General features: G+C 32.3%; 1 protein-coding gene and 1 non-coding gene across 2 annotated transcripts; one reads left to right on the top strand and one right to left on the bottom strand.

The window, feature by feature from the left end:
* Positions 1-11,747: 11,747 nt before the first annotated feature.
* On the bottom strand, positions 11,748-11,819 carry Trnad-guc. Its single transcript has one exon. It is a non-coding gene; the product is annotated as a tRNA-Asp (tRNA).
* A 2,281-nt stretch (positions 11,820-14,100) lies between these two features.
* Positions 14,101-15,746, top strand: LOC123678566 (twist-related protein 2-like). Its single transcript, XM_045615667.1, has one exon. The coding sequence runs from the start codon at positions 14,218-14,220 to the stop codon at positions 15,004-15,006; it is 789 nt and encodes a 262-aa protein (XP_045471623.1). The 5' UTR covers positions 14,101-14,217; the 3' UTR covers positions 15,007-15,746.
* The last annotated feature ends 3,754 nt before the right edge of the window (positions 15,747-19,500 follow it).

The raw sequence follows: 19,500 nt of genomic DNA, 5'->3' as shown, positions 1-19,500 counted from the left end.
AAAAAGGGAGTATCATTCTGCCAATCAAGAAGCGTTTGAACGTCATCTATCATTCAATTTGTTCACAGCAGATAGTAATAAACGTTGATAAAGAAAGTATACGCAATTTTTACATGTCCCCAACAAGGTTAGATTACGTTGTCGGATTGTGATATATTTTCAAATTCACAATTTCACTATATCGTTATAAATGTATATTATGTTGAATGAAATATATTTATTTGAGTGATTCCCGATCAAATATGCAAATTTGAATATTTGGAATCCGATATATTTTCTAATTATCGAATTTATAATAAGCAGAATATTCATTATTTTCTGTATCTACCTGCTGAAATCCAAGGTTTGTCAACTTTTGCTCTCCTAGTGTCATCGGTTGTTTCACATCGTTTAGCGCGCTTGAAGGTTATTTTCTGAATTTCTGATATATTTAGGTATTTATTTCAATATATCTTGAGTTAATACGAAACGTTGATTCACTATGGGACATAATAAGTGTGATCTATGTGGAGAAACTCGCGAAATGAGTGAACTATCGTATCACTGATAGGTTTTCATTTCCGCGCGCTTCATGTCAAATTTGATAGTTCATGTTGGGGACAAAATTTGCTCACCGAAAATGACATATGCTCCCTCTATATATGTTTATTACTCTGAGTTCTACAGTTATTCATTTTATCAGTTCATATCATACGTCCTTTTTCAAATTTTCCATTTCAATAATATAAGAAATTCGTTTAATGAATAGAAGGACGTCATTTCAAATTTTGGAATATTTATTTTATGGGATACCCTGTTTTTCGTTGAATTTTCAGATATGTGTTTGAAGTTTAATATCCTTTCAGCCCGTTTTTGAGATACCTACAAATTTCGATTTTTCAGTAATTGAAGAGTTTTTGGAAAAACCTTATTACTACGAAATGAATCAATCGAGGAATCAATTTATTTGAATAAGATTTTGAAAGTAATTACTAGAAGAACAGAGGTAAGTCCTACTGACATTTTGATAATTATTAAAAACTCTACCTATTTGGTGTTCAAAATGAGACAATTCATTGATGACTTATTCAAATTTAAATATTGAGCTTTTAATTTTATTTTCCATTTGGAAGAGAATTTCTCGGAAATAAAATTTGCTGTCTAATAAAAAAATAAAATACAGGGTATGCCATTTGGAATGAGTCATCAATGAATTCAAATATATATCTCAAAAGCGTTAAATTTTTAGCATATAAAACTTCGTTCATTTATGCCATACTTCAAAAAAAAATATAAGAAAACGCATATGTTTGGTCATTTACCCTTTTTTGGTAAAATCTTTGACATGAACTCAGTGCCCTAGATGAAGTAGCAGTAGTAAAACTCTTTTGCCACTCATGACCATTCATATTAAGGCGAATTCAATGCTTTTTCGGAATATATGATCAAATTGGATGGGGAAGCAGAAATGAATAAGATATAATTGGTTTCATAGAAAGAAGTAATAAATTCCGTGAAATCAAAAAATGTTAAATTGAAGAATAATCACCAACATTTCGACCGTGTGTTATAAGACATTTTTTGTTGCAAATCACTTGTATAATCTTCCCTTGAAGTTAGGCCTTTTAAAAGTGTACACCCTGTACTGTATAGTAGAGAATTTGCGGTCAATATTTAGTGAATTATGGAAAATTGGTTCAAAACTTATTTTGATAAGTGAATTATTGTTGATGTCAATTTATCATTTCATTTTTATTTTTAATACTTATAATATTAAATTAATATGAACTTTTATGTTTGGATTGTACGGTAATTCTCCTGGTAGTTTTCATTGTTTAAAATATCAAAGGTCTAATCAAGATCTTCAATCTAATAATAAAATCTGGATTATATTCCAGACAAGAAACTGAACTGTATTTTTTTCATATGACAGTTAAGCTTGAACTTTGGTCGATTAAAAGCATGTTGAAGGTTTACAGTGATCAACTATCCCGTAGTCCATCGATAGAGTAAAGAAAATATACAAAAAACTACAGGTTATTTGAACAGACAATTTTTTATCGCCCATAAAGGAATTCACCAGTGTTTCCCAAGCGCTGTGTTAACATTTCCCTCTTTGTTTATGTGAAGAGACAGGACTTTTATGCCAGCAATCATAAACATTTACTTTCTTTGTATACAGTCTATAACGAAGTACAAAACAACATATAATTGAAACTCATCTCGTCTTCAGTCAACGGAGTTTATTATGCGTCTTCATGTACCCAATACAAGACTAGATGTAGTCTAGGCAGTTTGATGCCGAAGATTATACTGGGAAGCCTTCGATTCGATAAATTAACGTTTCGAAACTTGATACTGATGATGAATGATGAGGAAAAATGGGAATTTCTCAACACGGGTTCTTTTATATCCGGTATGAGTGGAAAGCTATTCGTTCTGGGATGAGAGATTGTGCATCGTTTTGTGTAGTAATTAATTATTTTGAAATATTTTAGATTTGGATTATATCTCAGAGTAATAAACATAGATAGAGGGACATATGTCATTTTCAGTTAAAAAATTTTGTCCCCATTTTTGTGCCTATCATGAACTATCAAATTTGACATGAAGCGCGCGGAAATGAAAACATACCAGTGATACGATATTTAACTCAATTCGCGAGTTTCTCCACAAAGAAACGCACTTCTTATGTCCCATAGTGAATCAACTTTCCATATTAACTCAAAATATATTGAAATAAATTCCTAAATATATCAGAAATTCAGAAAACAAACTTCAAGTGCGCCAAACGACGTGAAACAAGCGATGACACTAGGAGATCAAAAGTTGCCAAACCTTGGATTTCAGCAGGTAGATACAGAAAGTAATAAATATTCTGATTATTATAAATTCGACAATTAGCAAAAACATCTGATTCCAAATATTCAAATTGCCATATTCAAACGGGAATCACTCAAATAAATATATTTTATTGAATATAATATACATTCATAACGATATAGTAAAATTGTGGATTTGAAATAATATCACAATCCGACAACGTAATCTTACCATGTTGGGGACATGTAAAAATTGCGTATACTCCCTCTATCTATGTTTATAGTCATCTAAATGTATTATTTTATTTTAATTTTGGCGAAGGTAATGTAAATGTAGCTGTAACTCCGAAATTTATCTCGTATATTTAGGTATAGGGAACATTGCATTGAAAATATTCAGTATCTTAGGTATTTCTAAAGTCAAGAGAATATACAGAGTGATCCATTTGAAATAACAAAGTTCATAATGTTCCGGAAAAAGAAAAGATCTGGCAACAATGTAAATCACAAGAACCATGCCCATCAAAATCTATAAGAATCATGTGATCAGTTTCCGAGATAAACGAGGTGTTCTATACTCAAAACTTACTCTGTATATTTGGATGAAATTTACCTATAAACCATTGTGTTGAATCAGATGTGTCTCTTACTTGTCATTATATTCCAGAGTTGTGAGTTTCTGAAAATTGTATACAGAGTGTTAGTGATAAGTGCGACAAACTTCAGGGAGGGTTGTGTATGAAAAAATACGATATGATATCAAGATATCAAGGTGAAATATGAACTGAAAGATGGCGGAGAAGATGGTTTTTGCAAAAAAGTGAGCGTGAACTCTACAAATTTCCTGAACTGCACCACAGGGTGTTCAGAAATTTGAATACATATACATGGATTTTTTCACTCTGTATAATGAAACTATCAATATTGTTGGAAAGCCTTTCTGGAGTTTGTTTTAATACTTGGCGTAGAAACAATTGAAATCTATGAAAAATTATAACAGGTCTTGAATACCGAGCGACATTTTAGGTGGGTGAGTTTTTTTGACGACGAGTGTATAACTGAAATCAGACATAATAAGTATCTATACGCTCTATTAGTGTGACGTCAAACACCGCCATTTTTGGTTCTCCTGTCAGTGTTCGGAATCCAAACAAATAAATTGTCATTCAAATTAGTACGGTGTCGTTGAAGAAATTGGCTTATTTCCATAAATAAGAGTATTTGAGGAACGATTTCAGTATTAATTGATAGACAGAAGGAACGAGGTTAATACCAGTAAGTTTGAATCCTGTATCATTCTTCAGATTTTATAAAAAGCCTTGTTTATTAATTGAACTTCAAGTTCGAACTCACTGGCATTAATCTCGTGCCTTCTGTCTATCAATTAATAGTAAAATCGTTCCTCAAAAAATCTTATTTATCAAAATAAGTCAATTTCTCCAACGACAACGTACTAATTTGAATGACCATTCGTTTGTTTGGATTCCGAACACTGACAGGAGAACTGAAATGGCGGTGTGTGACGTCATCACTAATAGAGCGTATTCTCTTAATGTTTTTTTTTGTTAAAATTACATAACCGTTCATATGGCAAAGTTTGTCGTTGAGCTAATAAATCACCCTGTATAGCAAACTGTCATGTCTGTTATTCATACAGAATCTCCCCCCCCCTGAAGTTTGTCGCACTTATTCAGTCACACCCTGTATAGAATATGTTTGTGACAACGAGTTGAAATAGTTTCTGTTATAGGTAAGATAAAGGGTGTTTTTTGTAGAGCTATAGAACTTTAAATTGCAATAAAACAACGATGGATTATTCGATTGACATGAATTCTATTTATCCGCAAGATAATCTTGTGGCATTACATTTTAAATATGATTTCTGGCATATGACCGCCACGGCTGGCTCGGATGTAGTCCAATCTGGACGTCCAATTTTCGATGACTTTTTCCAATATTTGTGGCCGTGTATATCGGAAATAACACGGCGAATAATGTCTTCCAAATGGTCAAGGGTTTGTGGTTTATCCGCATAGACCAATGACTTTACATAGCTCTACGGAAAGTAGTCTAGCGGTGTTAAATCACAAGATCTTGGAGGCCAATTCACAGGTCGAAAACGTGAAATTAGGCGGTCACCGAACGTGTCTTTCAATAAATCGATTGTGACACGAGCTGTGTGACATGTTGCGCCGTCTTGTTGGAACCACAGCTCATGGACATCATGGTTGTTCAATTCAGGAATGAAAAAGTTAGTTATCATGGCTCTTTACCGATCACCATTGACTGTAACGTTCTGGCCATCATCGTTTTTGAAGAAGTACGGACCAATGATTCCACCAGCCCATAAAGCGCACCAAACAGTCAGTTTTTCTGAATGTAACGGTGTTTCGACATACACTTGAGGATTAGCTTCACTCCAAATGCGGCAGTTTTGTTTGTTGACGTAGCCATTCAACCAGAATGCGCTTCATCGCTAAACAAAATAAAATGGACGTAGTGCGCGATACGTATTCCGCACAGAACCATTATTTTCGAAATGAAATTGCACTATTTGCAAGCGTTGTTCAGGCGTGAGTCTATTCATGATGAATTGCCAAACTAAACTGAGAATAAATCACTTGACAGCTGTTAAATCGATCGCCATCTTCAACAGTAATGCCAATTTGAAGTTATATACCTCGAAAAAAAACATCGGTTATAAGAGGAAATAAATAGTAGGTACTGAAAAGTTTGCTTTTTTTCATGAATCCCAAACCTCAAAAATCTTGGCAATCAACTCCATTTCCATTCGGAAAAGATCCCTTAGACACGCCCACATTAAAATCCCCATTATTAACAATCAAATTCGATCCTTGTTCATGGCGGTTTAAAAGCGTAATAATTCATGTTGGACACCCCGATCTGACAGCCCTACGGCTTTTGCTCTCCCGCGTTTCGAATCTATCTTATCTGCCGTTACAACCCTAAAAAACGAGGTCTCGGAGAGGGTACTTTCAACACTAGCCAACGCCGATCGAAAAAAAAAAGATCCCTAAGTTATAAATATCGTCGTGGGTGTCACGGTAGGTGGTTTTGGTGATGTTGAAAAATCGTTCGATTTTAATAAAGCTCTCTTTGTAGGTTATGAATAATGACGCAGGTCCAGATAATGAGGCGGTAGATTTCCCATCCTGTATACGTGTTATCGGGGCCTAATGGAGTATGGGAGGAACGGAAAGCTGAGATGTTGAGAAATGCGTTTTCAGGTGAGAAATAATAATATTTATTGTTAATGGCTTGAAATAATCAATTTTCGAAAATTGCAATTAATACAGGGTGGCCACTTTTTCAATTGGATTGTATTGGTAACTTTCAAACCATAAGAGTTAGAAGGTCGGTCAAATGGAGAAGAAGTTGCATGCATAGATGCATTATCAAGCAGTTCGAACAAATCGAGATTATCAGGGCCGGTTATTGAGATATCATAAGAAAAGTAAAATCTGTCATTTTGATTTTTTTTTCCCACTTCATTTCAATTATTATCAAAAAATGTTACAGGAATTTTTTATTCGACAGTAAATTGTTCTCAATTTGACGTAATCAGATTTCGTATCCAACGTTTCGTGCTCTCTGGGCCACCCTCAACCTCATTTTTTTTCAATACGGACCTGTATATTTTATGACACTTTTCGGAATAACTTTTAACGCTGAATTCAACGATATATCATACAATGTCATTCAAAGTTGATTTTCAGGTGATTTTGACCCTTATCTAATTTTCTTTGGGTCGGATCTGTAGTGAATAAAATTTTTCAAAAACTGCTGTTATAAAATAGTCAAGAGACGCGAATACAATGGTTTTAAATTTCAATACCAAGCCTTGCAAAACTTATATCGTAATGATATCAAAATAATGTTAGATTCTGTAATTTGTTTCAACGGAACAAATGACAAATCCAACAATAGTGATTTCTCGCGAGAAGATTGAGAATGTATTAGAAGGTATTCAAGAAGACGAAATAAGCAAATGTATAAGAAGTATGCGTTCCAGAACCGTTAAGTGCATTTTACAAAATGGTGGACATTTCGAACACTTACTTCATTCATTTTCATTTACTTCCGAAAAATCATTCGATTTTTCTTTCATTAAATGATAATTCGTTTGATTATTATGAATTGAAATATGTAAATAATTATTACTTGTTTCTTGATTTGATTCTGAAATGTTCCATTTAGTTCAAGATGAGTAAGTTGATTTTCTCATCGAAATGTATCGCATGTTGTTAATTAAACTAAAGGTACCTAAATGTAATACAGATCCGACCCAAAGAAATTTGGATAAGGGTCAAAATCACCTGAATATCAAGTTTGAATGACATTGTATGATATATCGTTGAATTTAGCGTTAAAAGTCAGTTTGAAAAGTGTCATAAAATATGCAGGTCTCATATGGGACCTCAAATTAATTTCATAAAACATGTGTGGTTATTCTATAGTTCATTAATTTAATTATTTACCCTGTTCACTTTTTATTGTATGGTGAAATTTAATTTCAGGGTTGTTTCTGAATATATTTATTGTTTACTATATGAACTGTCATTTGTTGGGCAACGTTTCGGGCAGTGCCCTTTTTCAAGCCTGTAAAATATATAAAAAACATACTTAATAAACATCACAATGGAACTAACAACAATCGAACAAGTATATAATATAGGTAAAGTTTTTTTTTTAATTTACCTATATTATATACTTGTTCGATTGTTGTTAGTTCCATTGTGATGTTTATTAAGTATGTTTTTTATATATTTTACAAACTTGAAAAAGGGCACTGGCCGAAACGTTGCCTATCAAATGACAGTTTATATAGTAAACAATAAATATATTCAGAAACAACCCTGAAATCAAATTTCAACATACAATTCAATAGTTCAGTACTGAATTCAACTTATTGTATCTAAACACAATATTGTGATGAATAATTTCTGAGTATTGCGCTTTGAAAAAGACCGTAAGATTTTCAAGAAATCAACGTTGATTACCGTGTCGTTACGTATTGCCAGGATTTCACCCAGCTCAACAACGTATTCAGACCCAAAACTTACTCTGGAAATGCCAAATCTACAGGTCTGAATTCCTTTACTTCGGAAGTTTTGTTCACAGCAGTACAGGCGAACATTATGGTACCTAATCGTTTATAGCCTTTTACTGCCCAAAATTCCCGAAATTGACCTGTTAACTCGATCAAGCGCGTGAAAGGGAACTTCAAAAGTACTGGGCGATGCATTTATCTTGGTACCTCCCAATTTTCTAGAAAGCAGCTGAATATATTTTTAGTCTGTATAGTTTTGTTTTGTATAAGTCAATGTTGACTTAAAATGCGCGTAAATGTCGGCAAAACATTTGTTATGCCATTCGAAATTTTTTACCGAATATAAGCTTTTTTCCATTTCAAACCATTGACCATCTGCAGCGTGTTTCATGTTAATTTTATTCCATTCATTTTTTTTTTCTGTAATATTACAGTATGCATTATTTTGGAGGCATATATATGATTTTATTCTTTAAAATCAAAGAGGCTTTGTAACAAAATATTTCTCTATCAGTATATTTAATAAATAATTTTCCTAATAAAAAACGAAACATTTCAAATCTATATGCCCACTTTATGATCCATACAAGGTACTTTTGCCAGAATGTTGGGGTTTAAATCGGTGCATGAGGTTATTGCTATTTTCAAATGGTCCAAATTATTAGGGTGTCCCACAGAAAGTGATTCATGGGCATTAGGTCCGGTGATCTTGGTGGATATCTGATGGGTCCAATAGTTCCTATCCATGTATTTTCGAATTCTTGATGCAAATAAAAAAAAATAAATGCCCCGATGGATCCTCTAAAGTAACTCAAAATGAAATAAGGAAAATATATGGTTTATGTATGAATCTTGAATGTTGGCATATAAAAGATGCGTCGTTTGTTTTTGAAAAATTGTTTGTTTAAATTGCTACATTCAGTTTTGTGTGTGCTCATAAAGTAACGCGAAATATTCTGTATTAGTTAAATTAACAATATTAGCAAAAATACTTATTGTCTAGCGGCAATTGGTTTGAATGTAACACCCTGTAGTTTGTTACATTCATTACATGTTTTTAAATTGATAAGAAATAATTTCTTTCATATTCTGTCTGCTAGACCACAAGTATCAAACATATTTTGAAACAGCTCATTTTTATCTAAAAATGTGACAAACTACAGGGTGCTACATTCAAACCAATTGCCGCAAGACAATAAGTATTTTTGGTAATATTGTTAATTTAACTGATAAAGAATGTTAAGCATTACTTATTTATGAGCAAACACCAAACTATTGTATTTTTGTCCTCCCTGTACCAATTGGAATCAAGATGTGATACATTTTTGGAATCAGCTCAGCTAGAGTAATCCGAAAATTAAGACAAATTGGGGGTGTTCCATTTAAAAAAATGACGGTGACGTCATTACTCGAAAGTAATTCACCTTGTATATTAGATTATTATTTTAAAATACGGTAAATTAAAATAAAAAATCGACGTGTTTCAGGATTATTTCTTAAAATGGTCTGTTTAGCTAAAAATGAATTTGTTCCATACTTTACGGACAAAGTGGATAGTTTATGTATGGATCTTGAAGGTGGGAAAATAAAAGATGTTTCGTTAATAAAAAAAAATAGTTTATTGAAATTGTTTGTTGAAATAATTTTATTATTTATTTTTAAGTAAAAAATAATATTTTAAACTCCAAAACAAGGCATACTGTCACAGTACAGAAGAAAATGAAAGGAATAGAATTGATATAAAACTCGCTGCGGATCGCTAAAGATTCGCAATTGAAAAAAACGTTATTTGGAAAAAAAAAATAGAAATAAGTCATCTTGGGATAATGTAAAAAGTATGTTCCTGGGAGAAAAATTGACAGCATCGCGACGCCTGGCGTCTTTATTTTTTTCGCTGACTCAAAACGCAGTTTGCAAAATAAAAATGTATGCGGCCGTTTTCTAGGAAATTGCGGTAACCAAGATATATGAATCAACCTGTACGTATGACTTTTTGGTTTTCTGTGATTTTCTTCAATATTTTATGAAAACGATACGTGCCGGCAAGCGGAAACGTCCCGTCGCGGCGGGGCAACGGGTGACAACGCTAATTTTAAAATTGATCCCCGACATTTGTCAAAAGTCAATTAGATCTAAGCTCCAGTTTAAATCATTAATCCACAAAACTCGACCGCTCCGATACGTTTATTTATATTTATCAAAGGAAATCCGAACCTTTGAATTTTCAGCAGATTAATCATAAACTTGTTCGCGATTACCGTTCACTCTCTCTATCTTATTTTTTCGATTTTCCCCTTGGATTTGTTCCATGTAGTCAATTAGTGTTCTATTTCACCCGCATTTTCGGATTTTTCCCGAAATGTTGACACGGCATAATTAAATTTATGCGTTCTGGTACGCCACACGTAGTGCAGTATAAAATAAAATGAGCGGTGTCATATTTTACGGGCGACTTTGGCCAAAATCGCGTGTTTTCGGCAATTTTTATGAGCTCACTGTTGGATTATTAGTAGTTGGTTACATGGAAAATTGGCTACATTTTGTGCCGATAGTATTTTGAGTTTTTTTTTTTGGACGATTGAATTCGAAAATACTGCACTGAGAGAAATTCATATTTTTTATCAACAAAGCACTTATTTGGAGGCTATTTATTCAATATTACAGCAGATTTATATTTGATATATTCATTAATAGTTAAATTATGCATTCAAAAAAGTTTATTAATAGAGAACAAAATATTTGTTTAGAAGGTATTTGATAATATTTAATATAATAAAAATCTTCAAGGACCCCTCCCATCTCTTTTTTCGAAATGATAAGATATAAGGAAGCAGATCATTGATATTTTGATTCGTTCCCGATTTACAGGGCGTTTCTGAGAAATGACGGTTTAAAATATTTCGCTCTATATTGGTTTCTGTTCGAGATATTCGAAAAATTCTTTTTCGAATTTCTTTTTTTCATGGTTTATATGGAACTCATAACAGATCATAGAAATTAACTACTGTTTTAGAGGTACAAATGAGAGTAGGTGTTTTTCAAATGGAACACTCTGTATATGACTTGATGACAATTATATACTCCCCTCTATATCTTTTAATCGGTAATTTATTTCGATGACTTGCTATAAGTATCATATAGACCATAAAAATTGAAAAAAAAACGTTTAAGTATATTTCTAGAATGTCGAACAGATACCAAGATAAAGCGAAAAATTTGACAAACAGTTTTTCAGAAACGCCCTGTAATTCGGGAACGAATCAAGATATCTATGATGTGCTTTCCGATATCTTATTATTTCGAAAAAAGAGATCGGATGTCCTTGAAGATTTCTCTCTTCTTGTAGTTCTCGAGATGATTCCAATATGCATCGAATTTTGGACACCCTGTACACACTATTAAGAATAGTTTGAGAATATTGGTTTTCACACATTCATAAATTTGAAACAGGTGGGGTTTATTATTTCGCGATCAAAAGTAAGATAATATTTTATTCGATGAATTTATATCACTATTTGTCTTCAATTCCATGATTTTCTGAATTTATTATTTAATTGAAATTGGCTTACTATAGGTATTCCTTTCTGGTCTTCAAGTTACAATAATCTAACTTTTAAGATGGGTGGATCAATACAACATAACGAAATTCGAATTTTAAGAGAAAAATTGAATTTTGATTCATGTTTTCATCAAATTTATAAATAATAAATCGATATTTCATAATGATATAACAAATTATGTGAGCATTATTACAAAAAAAATAATTTTTTTCGTTTTTTTTTTGTGAAAGTCAATTTTGAAAATATTTCGCATGGAAGTTGGTTCTAATTTGGAATAAAATATGTAAAATTTCAATTTCTACACAAAAAAATATCCTCCCCGGCGGGGAATCGAACCCCGGTCTCCCGCGTGACAGGCGGGGATACTGACCACTATACTACCGAGGACTTATATTAATATTAGTAGTTTATTATTATAAATTTGAATGCTAAAATAGTATTCATAAATATTCTTCACTAGATCGAACTAAGAACAATGTATAAATCTTGTACGCGCGTTTATGTGAAAATATAGGAATTTTTCGATCTTTGTAGATAATGAAAATGTTTTGTTTAATTTTATGGAGCAAATTTCAAACAGCAACTTCACTCAGCTCATTGAAAAAATTGAAATTTCAATTTCATGATTATAATAAATAATAATATAAATAAAATATAATAAATTTTCATTTTAATTCTTAATTTGAAATATGGAGCTCGAAGGAAGAATATTTTACGTAATATTGTATTTATATGCGTAAAAGTATAGTACCTACTTGCGCACTTAAAAATAAAAATAACAATTTTTAAGTGATATTTTTGAATTTATCCTTTTACAAAATCTCATGCATCTACATGTTCAAAAAAACTCGAAACGGGGAAATTTCTTATTCAATGATGTAAACATTGCACAACAAAAACAGAATTTCAGGTGGTCGAATTCTTTCTCTGGGACAATTTCTATGTTCCATTTCTGAAAATATTGAATAATGCATATGATAATGAATTTAATTCATTTCAACGCAGTAACTTCTAACTTCTCATGAAATTAGTTTCCATGTAAAAATAAATGACAAGAATTAACTAGTTTTGTCGAAACTTATTTGTTGGTAGGTATACCTCTAGAATTCTGTATCTTGACAAATTATTTATATTTGGTATATATACATGTTTATCTCAATTTGTTATAGTTTGGTACCTATAAAAATAATATATAATATAATATATAAGTAATAAGTACATTTGTTCAACAATACAAAGGCATAGGTACCTGGGTTGATTTGATCATTGCTTTCTGATGCTATTAGAGATTAAAATGTATCTATAACGTCTCAAAACTAGATTTTGAAAAAAATCAGATCAATTTATTTTTGCCTTTCACCATATTGAGTCAAATCCAAATCAAATAGACTCAATATTCTTGACTATGTTCAGCAAATTGGAAAAACATCCTGAAAGTATTCAAATGAATGAAATCGAATGTAGATTTCAATTTGGATTTTTTTATGAACTTCATGAAACATTCAGAAACATTTCCTAAGATATTAAATACGCTGAATTATTTTCAGTTTTTTAAATGTATTCCTAAAAAACATTTACCATAATAATTTTGTTATATTCATGTTTTATCAATCATTCGACACCTATGTCGGTAATAATCATATCAATAAAAAAGGAAGATATAAGTCATGAATACAAAAATATTTAGAATATTCTGTAAATGAATCACGAATATAAATTTTTTGCAAGTATGAAAAGAAAGATTGTGAATGAATTTTGAATTTATTAGATAATAGATTGAAATATTGCGACGTAATTTGGAAATTATGTTCGATTCAGAGACTTTTTCATTGGATTTATGAGTAAAATGGAGAATGAAATATATTATGGTTCATGAAATATTGAGAATAATTTCTTAGGATATTAAATACGCTGAATTATTTTCAGTTTTCCGTACGTATTCTAAAAAAATATTCAACATAATAATTTTCTAAATTCATTGGATACCTACGTCGGTAATAATCATATCAATAAAAAAGAAAGAAGTAATTTCTGTAAATGAATCACGAGTATAAATTTTTTGCAAGCATGAAAAAAAAATTGTGAATGAATTTTGAATTCATTATACAATAGATTAAAATATTTCGATGTGATTTGAAAATCATTTACGATTGGAGACTCAGTGTATTTAAGAGTAACATGGAAAATGAAATATATTATGGTTTTACATATTTGCTCCTAAATTCATCTTAACACATTTGTAACATTAGACGTGAGAATGTTTAACATAAGGATTGAGTCTGTCAATTAATCATATTAATTACACGAACAATAAGGGCTAATAGAATATCGATAGACTCGATTCGAATCCCGCAATAAATTTGAACGAATTTTTTAAATCGCTTCTTCGTAAACAAAGATCGTTTTTTGATCAATCCCAATCAGCCTTGATAATGGAAATTCGTAAAAAAAAACTTATCGGAACACAGGCACAAAAACACCTAAATCCGAAGGCTGGAGTTCGTAAAACACAATACAAACAAGACAAACCCAAGTTCTGCGAGAAAGAAAGAGAGGAATAGCGAGATAAAAAGTCGGAGAAGGACGGAAAAAAGAAAGCATCTGGGAAGGGAACATCCGCGGCCTCCGATTGGTCGAGGAATCTCCGAGTTATCTCAGATCTCAAGGAATACATCACGGCTACGGTGCCGGTCGACTTTGGCTTAAGTTCAGTATCTTTGAAGTCGTCTCAAATATCCGCCTTCCCGACATTTCGTAAAAATAGTGGTGTGCCGGTCAGTTCAAAATGTACGAGAGCAGTAGTTGTAGCAACTCTTCGTCGCCTTCATACAGAGAGAGTGCTGAGCTGGTCGCGTCGGAATACGAAGATTTTTCTACCACGAAATTGATGGATTTAACAAACGCCACCGATAAATACTTGCCGGTAGCTTTGCCTCACATGGAAGACAACAACCACCAGTCGCAGTTCAGTTTTTACTACCAGTACAACAGGGAACAGCAGTTCCTGCAGGACAACGTTAAGTACTACGACAATCAGTATTACCACAAACCGTTGGACGCTAACAGGAACCCCCCAGAACCCCCTCAATACCTAGACTCAAAGCTCCAACTGGACAACATGGACATCAAGGTGGAAATCGAAGACGAACCAATGCACATGCTGAAGTCTAAAACCTACGGAAGAAAGAGAAAATGCACGAGTTCAGACGACGAGAATTCCTTCAGCGGTAAGAAATCCAGAAGGAAAATGCCTCAATCGTACGAAGACGTGCAAAACCAGAGGATTATGGCTAATGTTAGAGAACGTCAACGCACTCAAAGCTTGAACGAGGCTTTCGCCAGTTTGAGGAAAAGCATACCCACCTTGCCGTCGGATAAGCTGTCGAAAATTCAAACTTTGAAGTTGGCGTCCAGGTATATAGCATTTCTCTATCACGTTCTATCGACGTCCTCCCCTGATCTCACCGGCGAAAACGACATTTTGGGCAACGTGTGTTCTTACACGGCACACGAGAAGTTATCGAGAGCTTTCAGTATGTGGAGGATGGAAGGAGACTGGAATACGCAACTCTAGAAACACCTTAAGAAGTTATACTTACCTATTTGTTTTCTGTGAAAACTTTTGTTATGTTTGTTACGTGAATCTTCCATATTTCAGTGATAATCTAGTTAGGGATGATAATTCAGTTGTGACAATGGTTAAAAATTGATCTCCGACATTCTCACCTTGTGCTGTGTTGTTCAGATTGTTTCAGAAATAATATTCAAAAAGGTTAACAATGCAAATCCGATAATGTACGAATACTTTACCTTGTCGAAACTAACTTAAATAACTGGGAAAAGACAAAGAGCCTATTTCGGTCTTTCAGAATTCTTTTTTTCGTTTTTTCGAATGAATTACAAGTTCAGTTGTGGTATCTCGGTATGGGGCCTTCAATTCATCATTCCCGATCTAGTTGGGATGTTGCATTTTATTTATTTTACTCGCCGACATCGTAAAGTGTTCGTTCATTTGATACTCTATGGGAATTTTATACTGGGACAGCTGTTCTGCGACATTTTTTCTTGTATGACACTACGAGAGTTGTTTAATTGTCAAATTTAATGATATTAGGCGTCATATCCCATTACAGACTCGAATGGTCTTAATTTAGAACACCTATTCATTTTTCTCGTTGGGTGAATTGGTGGTATTCAGTTACCATGGGTAGGTTAGTTTTGTTGTTGGAACTGCAGATTTCTGCGTGATATACTTTTATTTCTAAGATTGATTGTATTTATTTTTGTTATGAATAAACTATTTTTGTATATAAATTTTTTTGTTTTTCTGGATGTTATTCAAGCAATAGTATCTAATTTAAAAAGTTGAAAACACAAATTTGTGTTTTTCAGATTTATTGATGAGATTACACAATTTTTTTTTCACAATCCATAGATCGAATGCAGTTAGAAATTTGATTCAAAATGAATTTAAAGTTTAAGGTTAAATAATTCAGCTATTCAGCATTACATGCTACAGAAAAAAAACTGCATCAAAATTTCATCATTGGATAGTTTTATTACTATCCACCTTTGTTATTGAAACATCTGTACACCATGTGTATCATTGGGTAGAAAAAATTTCTGAACAAGTCCTTTTACAGGTCAATTCAGTGCTAGGTAGATACATTTTTGTGTCTGAATGTTTTTCTTTTTTTGAGCAATTTCATTAAGATACTCAGTCAGAATAGAATAAAGAACAAAAAATGATAATGCAATTTATTTGAATTTACTATTGGAATTGATATTCTGAAATGCTGTCATCAAGTTGGTAGTTCATTTTCTCTTGAACCCTTTGGTCGATTTTAGCAATTATTTTTTTGTATCTTAGCTTAATTCCTCGGGGACGTAATTGTTCAAATGTGGTCCTCATTTGATTATTTTTGTTATATACAAGGGTCAACGAAAAAATGAAAAAAAAATGTATTATTCAGAATACTTTTTGGAGTGATTTGTTCACAGAGTAGAATTTTTATGAACACTCATATTATGTTGTCTCATATTTTCTGAATATTCCCTTTTTTTAATTTCAATTTTGAAATAAATTACTGCATTTTATATGCTTCCGTTGTTGCAATAGAAATTAATGTTTTGAATCGCGAAACTCTTCGAATTAATTTTCAATTGATACACCGAACTAAAAGTGAATATAAATTCAATGAAAAAGTTGATTGTATTGATAATTCAGTCATCACTTTTCAATCGATGAACAGAAATATTAATACAATGAAAAGCCGTTGAACATATTGATGATTTTTTTCTTAAACAAAGAACAACTTCCATCAAACCAGTGAACATTGTATCAAATAATATTTTCATTAAAATTGTCCGAAGTACTTGAAATAAGTAAGTAGTGATATTGATGAGCAGGGATTCATAATATCCAATGCAATTTCAATTGCAATGACGAAAAAGTACACTGTATCGATTAAACTAGTCAATGATGATTCTTTAATACAATGAACAATTTTTTTCAGTGTTTTGAAGCCATTCTAAGTGCTGTTCTCTCGAAATTTAAATATAGCTATTACTCAAAGGAAAAAATGTTCAAAAAGATGAGGCAACAACTGAATGTTCGTAATATTCCCGTATGTAAATGATTCATTTAACAGGGTGTTTTTAATAAAAACTTATTTTTCATCCTTTTTTGTTCAATTCGTATATACAGGGTGTTTCTAAATTAGACGTGAACCTTGGAGAACGTGTTAGTATGACTCATTTGCTGTCGTTTGAGCCATATTTAGTGGCTCAAGAGTTTATGAGATATTTGAGTGATTTTCAAAAGATTTCTCATCTTACTTCAATTTTCGTCAATTTTTTCTACGTCGACCAAATTTGATTATAATTTTGAATTATTTTCGTGGCCAGCGAGAAGTCCGGATCAGACACCGTTAGAATAGACGAATAGCGAGAAGATTGATAGCAAATTTCAGTTAGAAAGTAATAACTGAAACAAAACTAGTGCCTGCATTCAAACAAAAACTTTTTTAAGAAATAGAGAAGGAATTTGGCAAGTTTTTAAAATAATTTGGTCATACATAATTGTGGAATTCGAAAGTTGCAGGCAAAGTTTTATTAGAAATTCACCATCTTTTCTTCATATACAAACTTTCAAATCATACTTGTTCTTATTCAACATTAAATACAAAAGCATAGCTTTTTTCATACATGTCATATTCTTTTCTGATAGAAATAATCCAAAATTCAAATCAAATTTTGTCAATAGATAAAAATGCCGAAAATTAAGTAAGGTGACAATTTTTTTTATAAACACAACAACTCAAATATCTCGTAAACTGTTGAATTTCGGTTAGAAATGAATATGGCTCAATCGACAGCAAATGGGTTATAGTAACACCTCCTTCAAGGTTTACAATAATTTGGAAACGCCTTGAATGAAAAACAAAATAACTGAAAGCTCAGAGAAATCGAGTTAAAATAAGAAAAAAGCTAAAATAGGTCAAAGGGTTCAAGAAAAAATGAACTACAGAATTTATTGAGATTTTTTTTTCCTTTTGCCTAATATTGCCAGTGTGTATATATTTGAAACTGAAGTAGAGCACCGTAAAAAACAGAATGACAGGCGATTTTGAAAATCACTTTCAATTTGTTTTTCAGGTTGCAGTTATTTTGTATGACTGAATTATTGTGATTATTGCCTGGGATGAAATGAAAAGAACAAACATTTGTGAAAAATTCGCAGCGTTTTTGTGAGACATGAATTTGTCCATGCAGCGTGAGTTAATCGGCAAGATTCCCACTAAATTTGTGTTCTTTAATCTCCGAATCAATGTATTCGTTTCTTTTGATCCCGAAATTTGGCACAATCCGATTCCTGGAAAAGCGACACAGCGGAAACCATGAATATTTCAAACACCAACATTCATTCCTGTAAATTAAAAGATGAAGGTTCCCTTCGGGTAATGGTTTTTTATGCTATGAGTTTCCGCTGAATTTTATTTCGGCTATATTTTTGTCATCCTCCGCTAGCCTCCCACTGGAGAAGTCACTTGTTTCGGGTATATTTATCGGTTCCTGTGCTGTCAGCTTTACAACTGGTGCGTTCGAAGAGTATCCATATCAAAAGGGGTTTTTTCTTAGGTGAGGTCATGACTAGGGGAATTTCTGTAATTTTGTGGCAAATCCGTTCATCCTGGCATACCTTGTAGAACAAAATCGTGCGGGAATATCTCAGTTTCACAAAAATTTCATGGTTATATTTCATTATTATATGTTGGTACTCGGAACTATCCTGTCAAATTTGTGATGCAGAAACAAGTTTTGCCAACCAACATTTTCTAATACAAAAATCAATAATAGTATGATATATTCTAAAACAAGTTGCAGAATGGGCTCCTATTCCAACACGAATGCGAAATTCGAAACGCACGAGTACTGAAATTGCCTTTTGCAACGAGTATTAGGTAGACGATATTTTCTCTATTTCAGTCAAGTATTGTGAAATATTATCGAAATTCAATGAAAATTCAGATTATACATCCTAGTGACTTTTGTGTTGTATCTTGGCAGTTGGTGTGACGGTTACGAAAATTGACAGATTACGGAATTTGAAAGTTTCGAATTTTGAAATAATTTATAATTACGCATCAAATTCGTGAATAATGTCTGACGAAATCGATTCAACACCACCAGAATTAAGAGAAATTGCGAATAATGTTGCAAATCATTTCTCATTCATCCAAATTTTATTATATTGACAATTGACGTGTGTTGAAATTTGATAGAATCGGAAGTTAGCTTCTCTAATTCTGTGGTTATTCCGTTCATTCTTCCACATCTTGTAGAACAAAATCGTGCGAGAAACGCACAGTTTTCATGGTTATATTTTATTATTATATGTCGGTACCCCGAACTTTCCGCCACGGCATTATTTGTCTATTCATCAATTTGCCTCAAAGAAATCAGTTCTGCCAACCAACATTTTTCAATGCAAAAATCACTAAATGATATTTATGGAAATATTTCATTAATTTCAATAGAAATGCAATGAATTAGAGAAAATAATGTA

The sequence above is a fragment of the Harmonia axyridis genome, chromosome 4 (genome assembly GCF_914767665.1).
Source record: "Harmonia axyridis chromosome 4, icHarAxyr1.1, whole genome shotgun sequence".
NCBI classification, from domain to species: domain Eukaryota; kingdom Metazoa; phylum Arthropoda; class Insecta; order Coleoptera; family Coccinellidae; genus Harmonia; species Harmonia axyridis.
The sequence above is the reverse complement of the archived record's forward strand: the minus strand, read 5'-3'. Positions and strand labels throughout refer to the sequence as shown.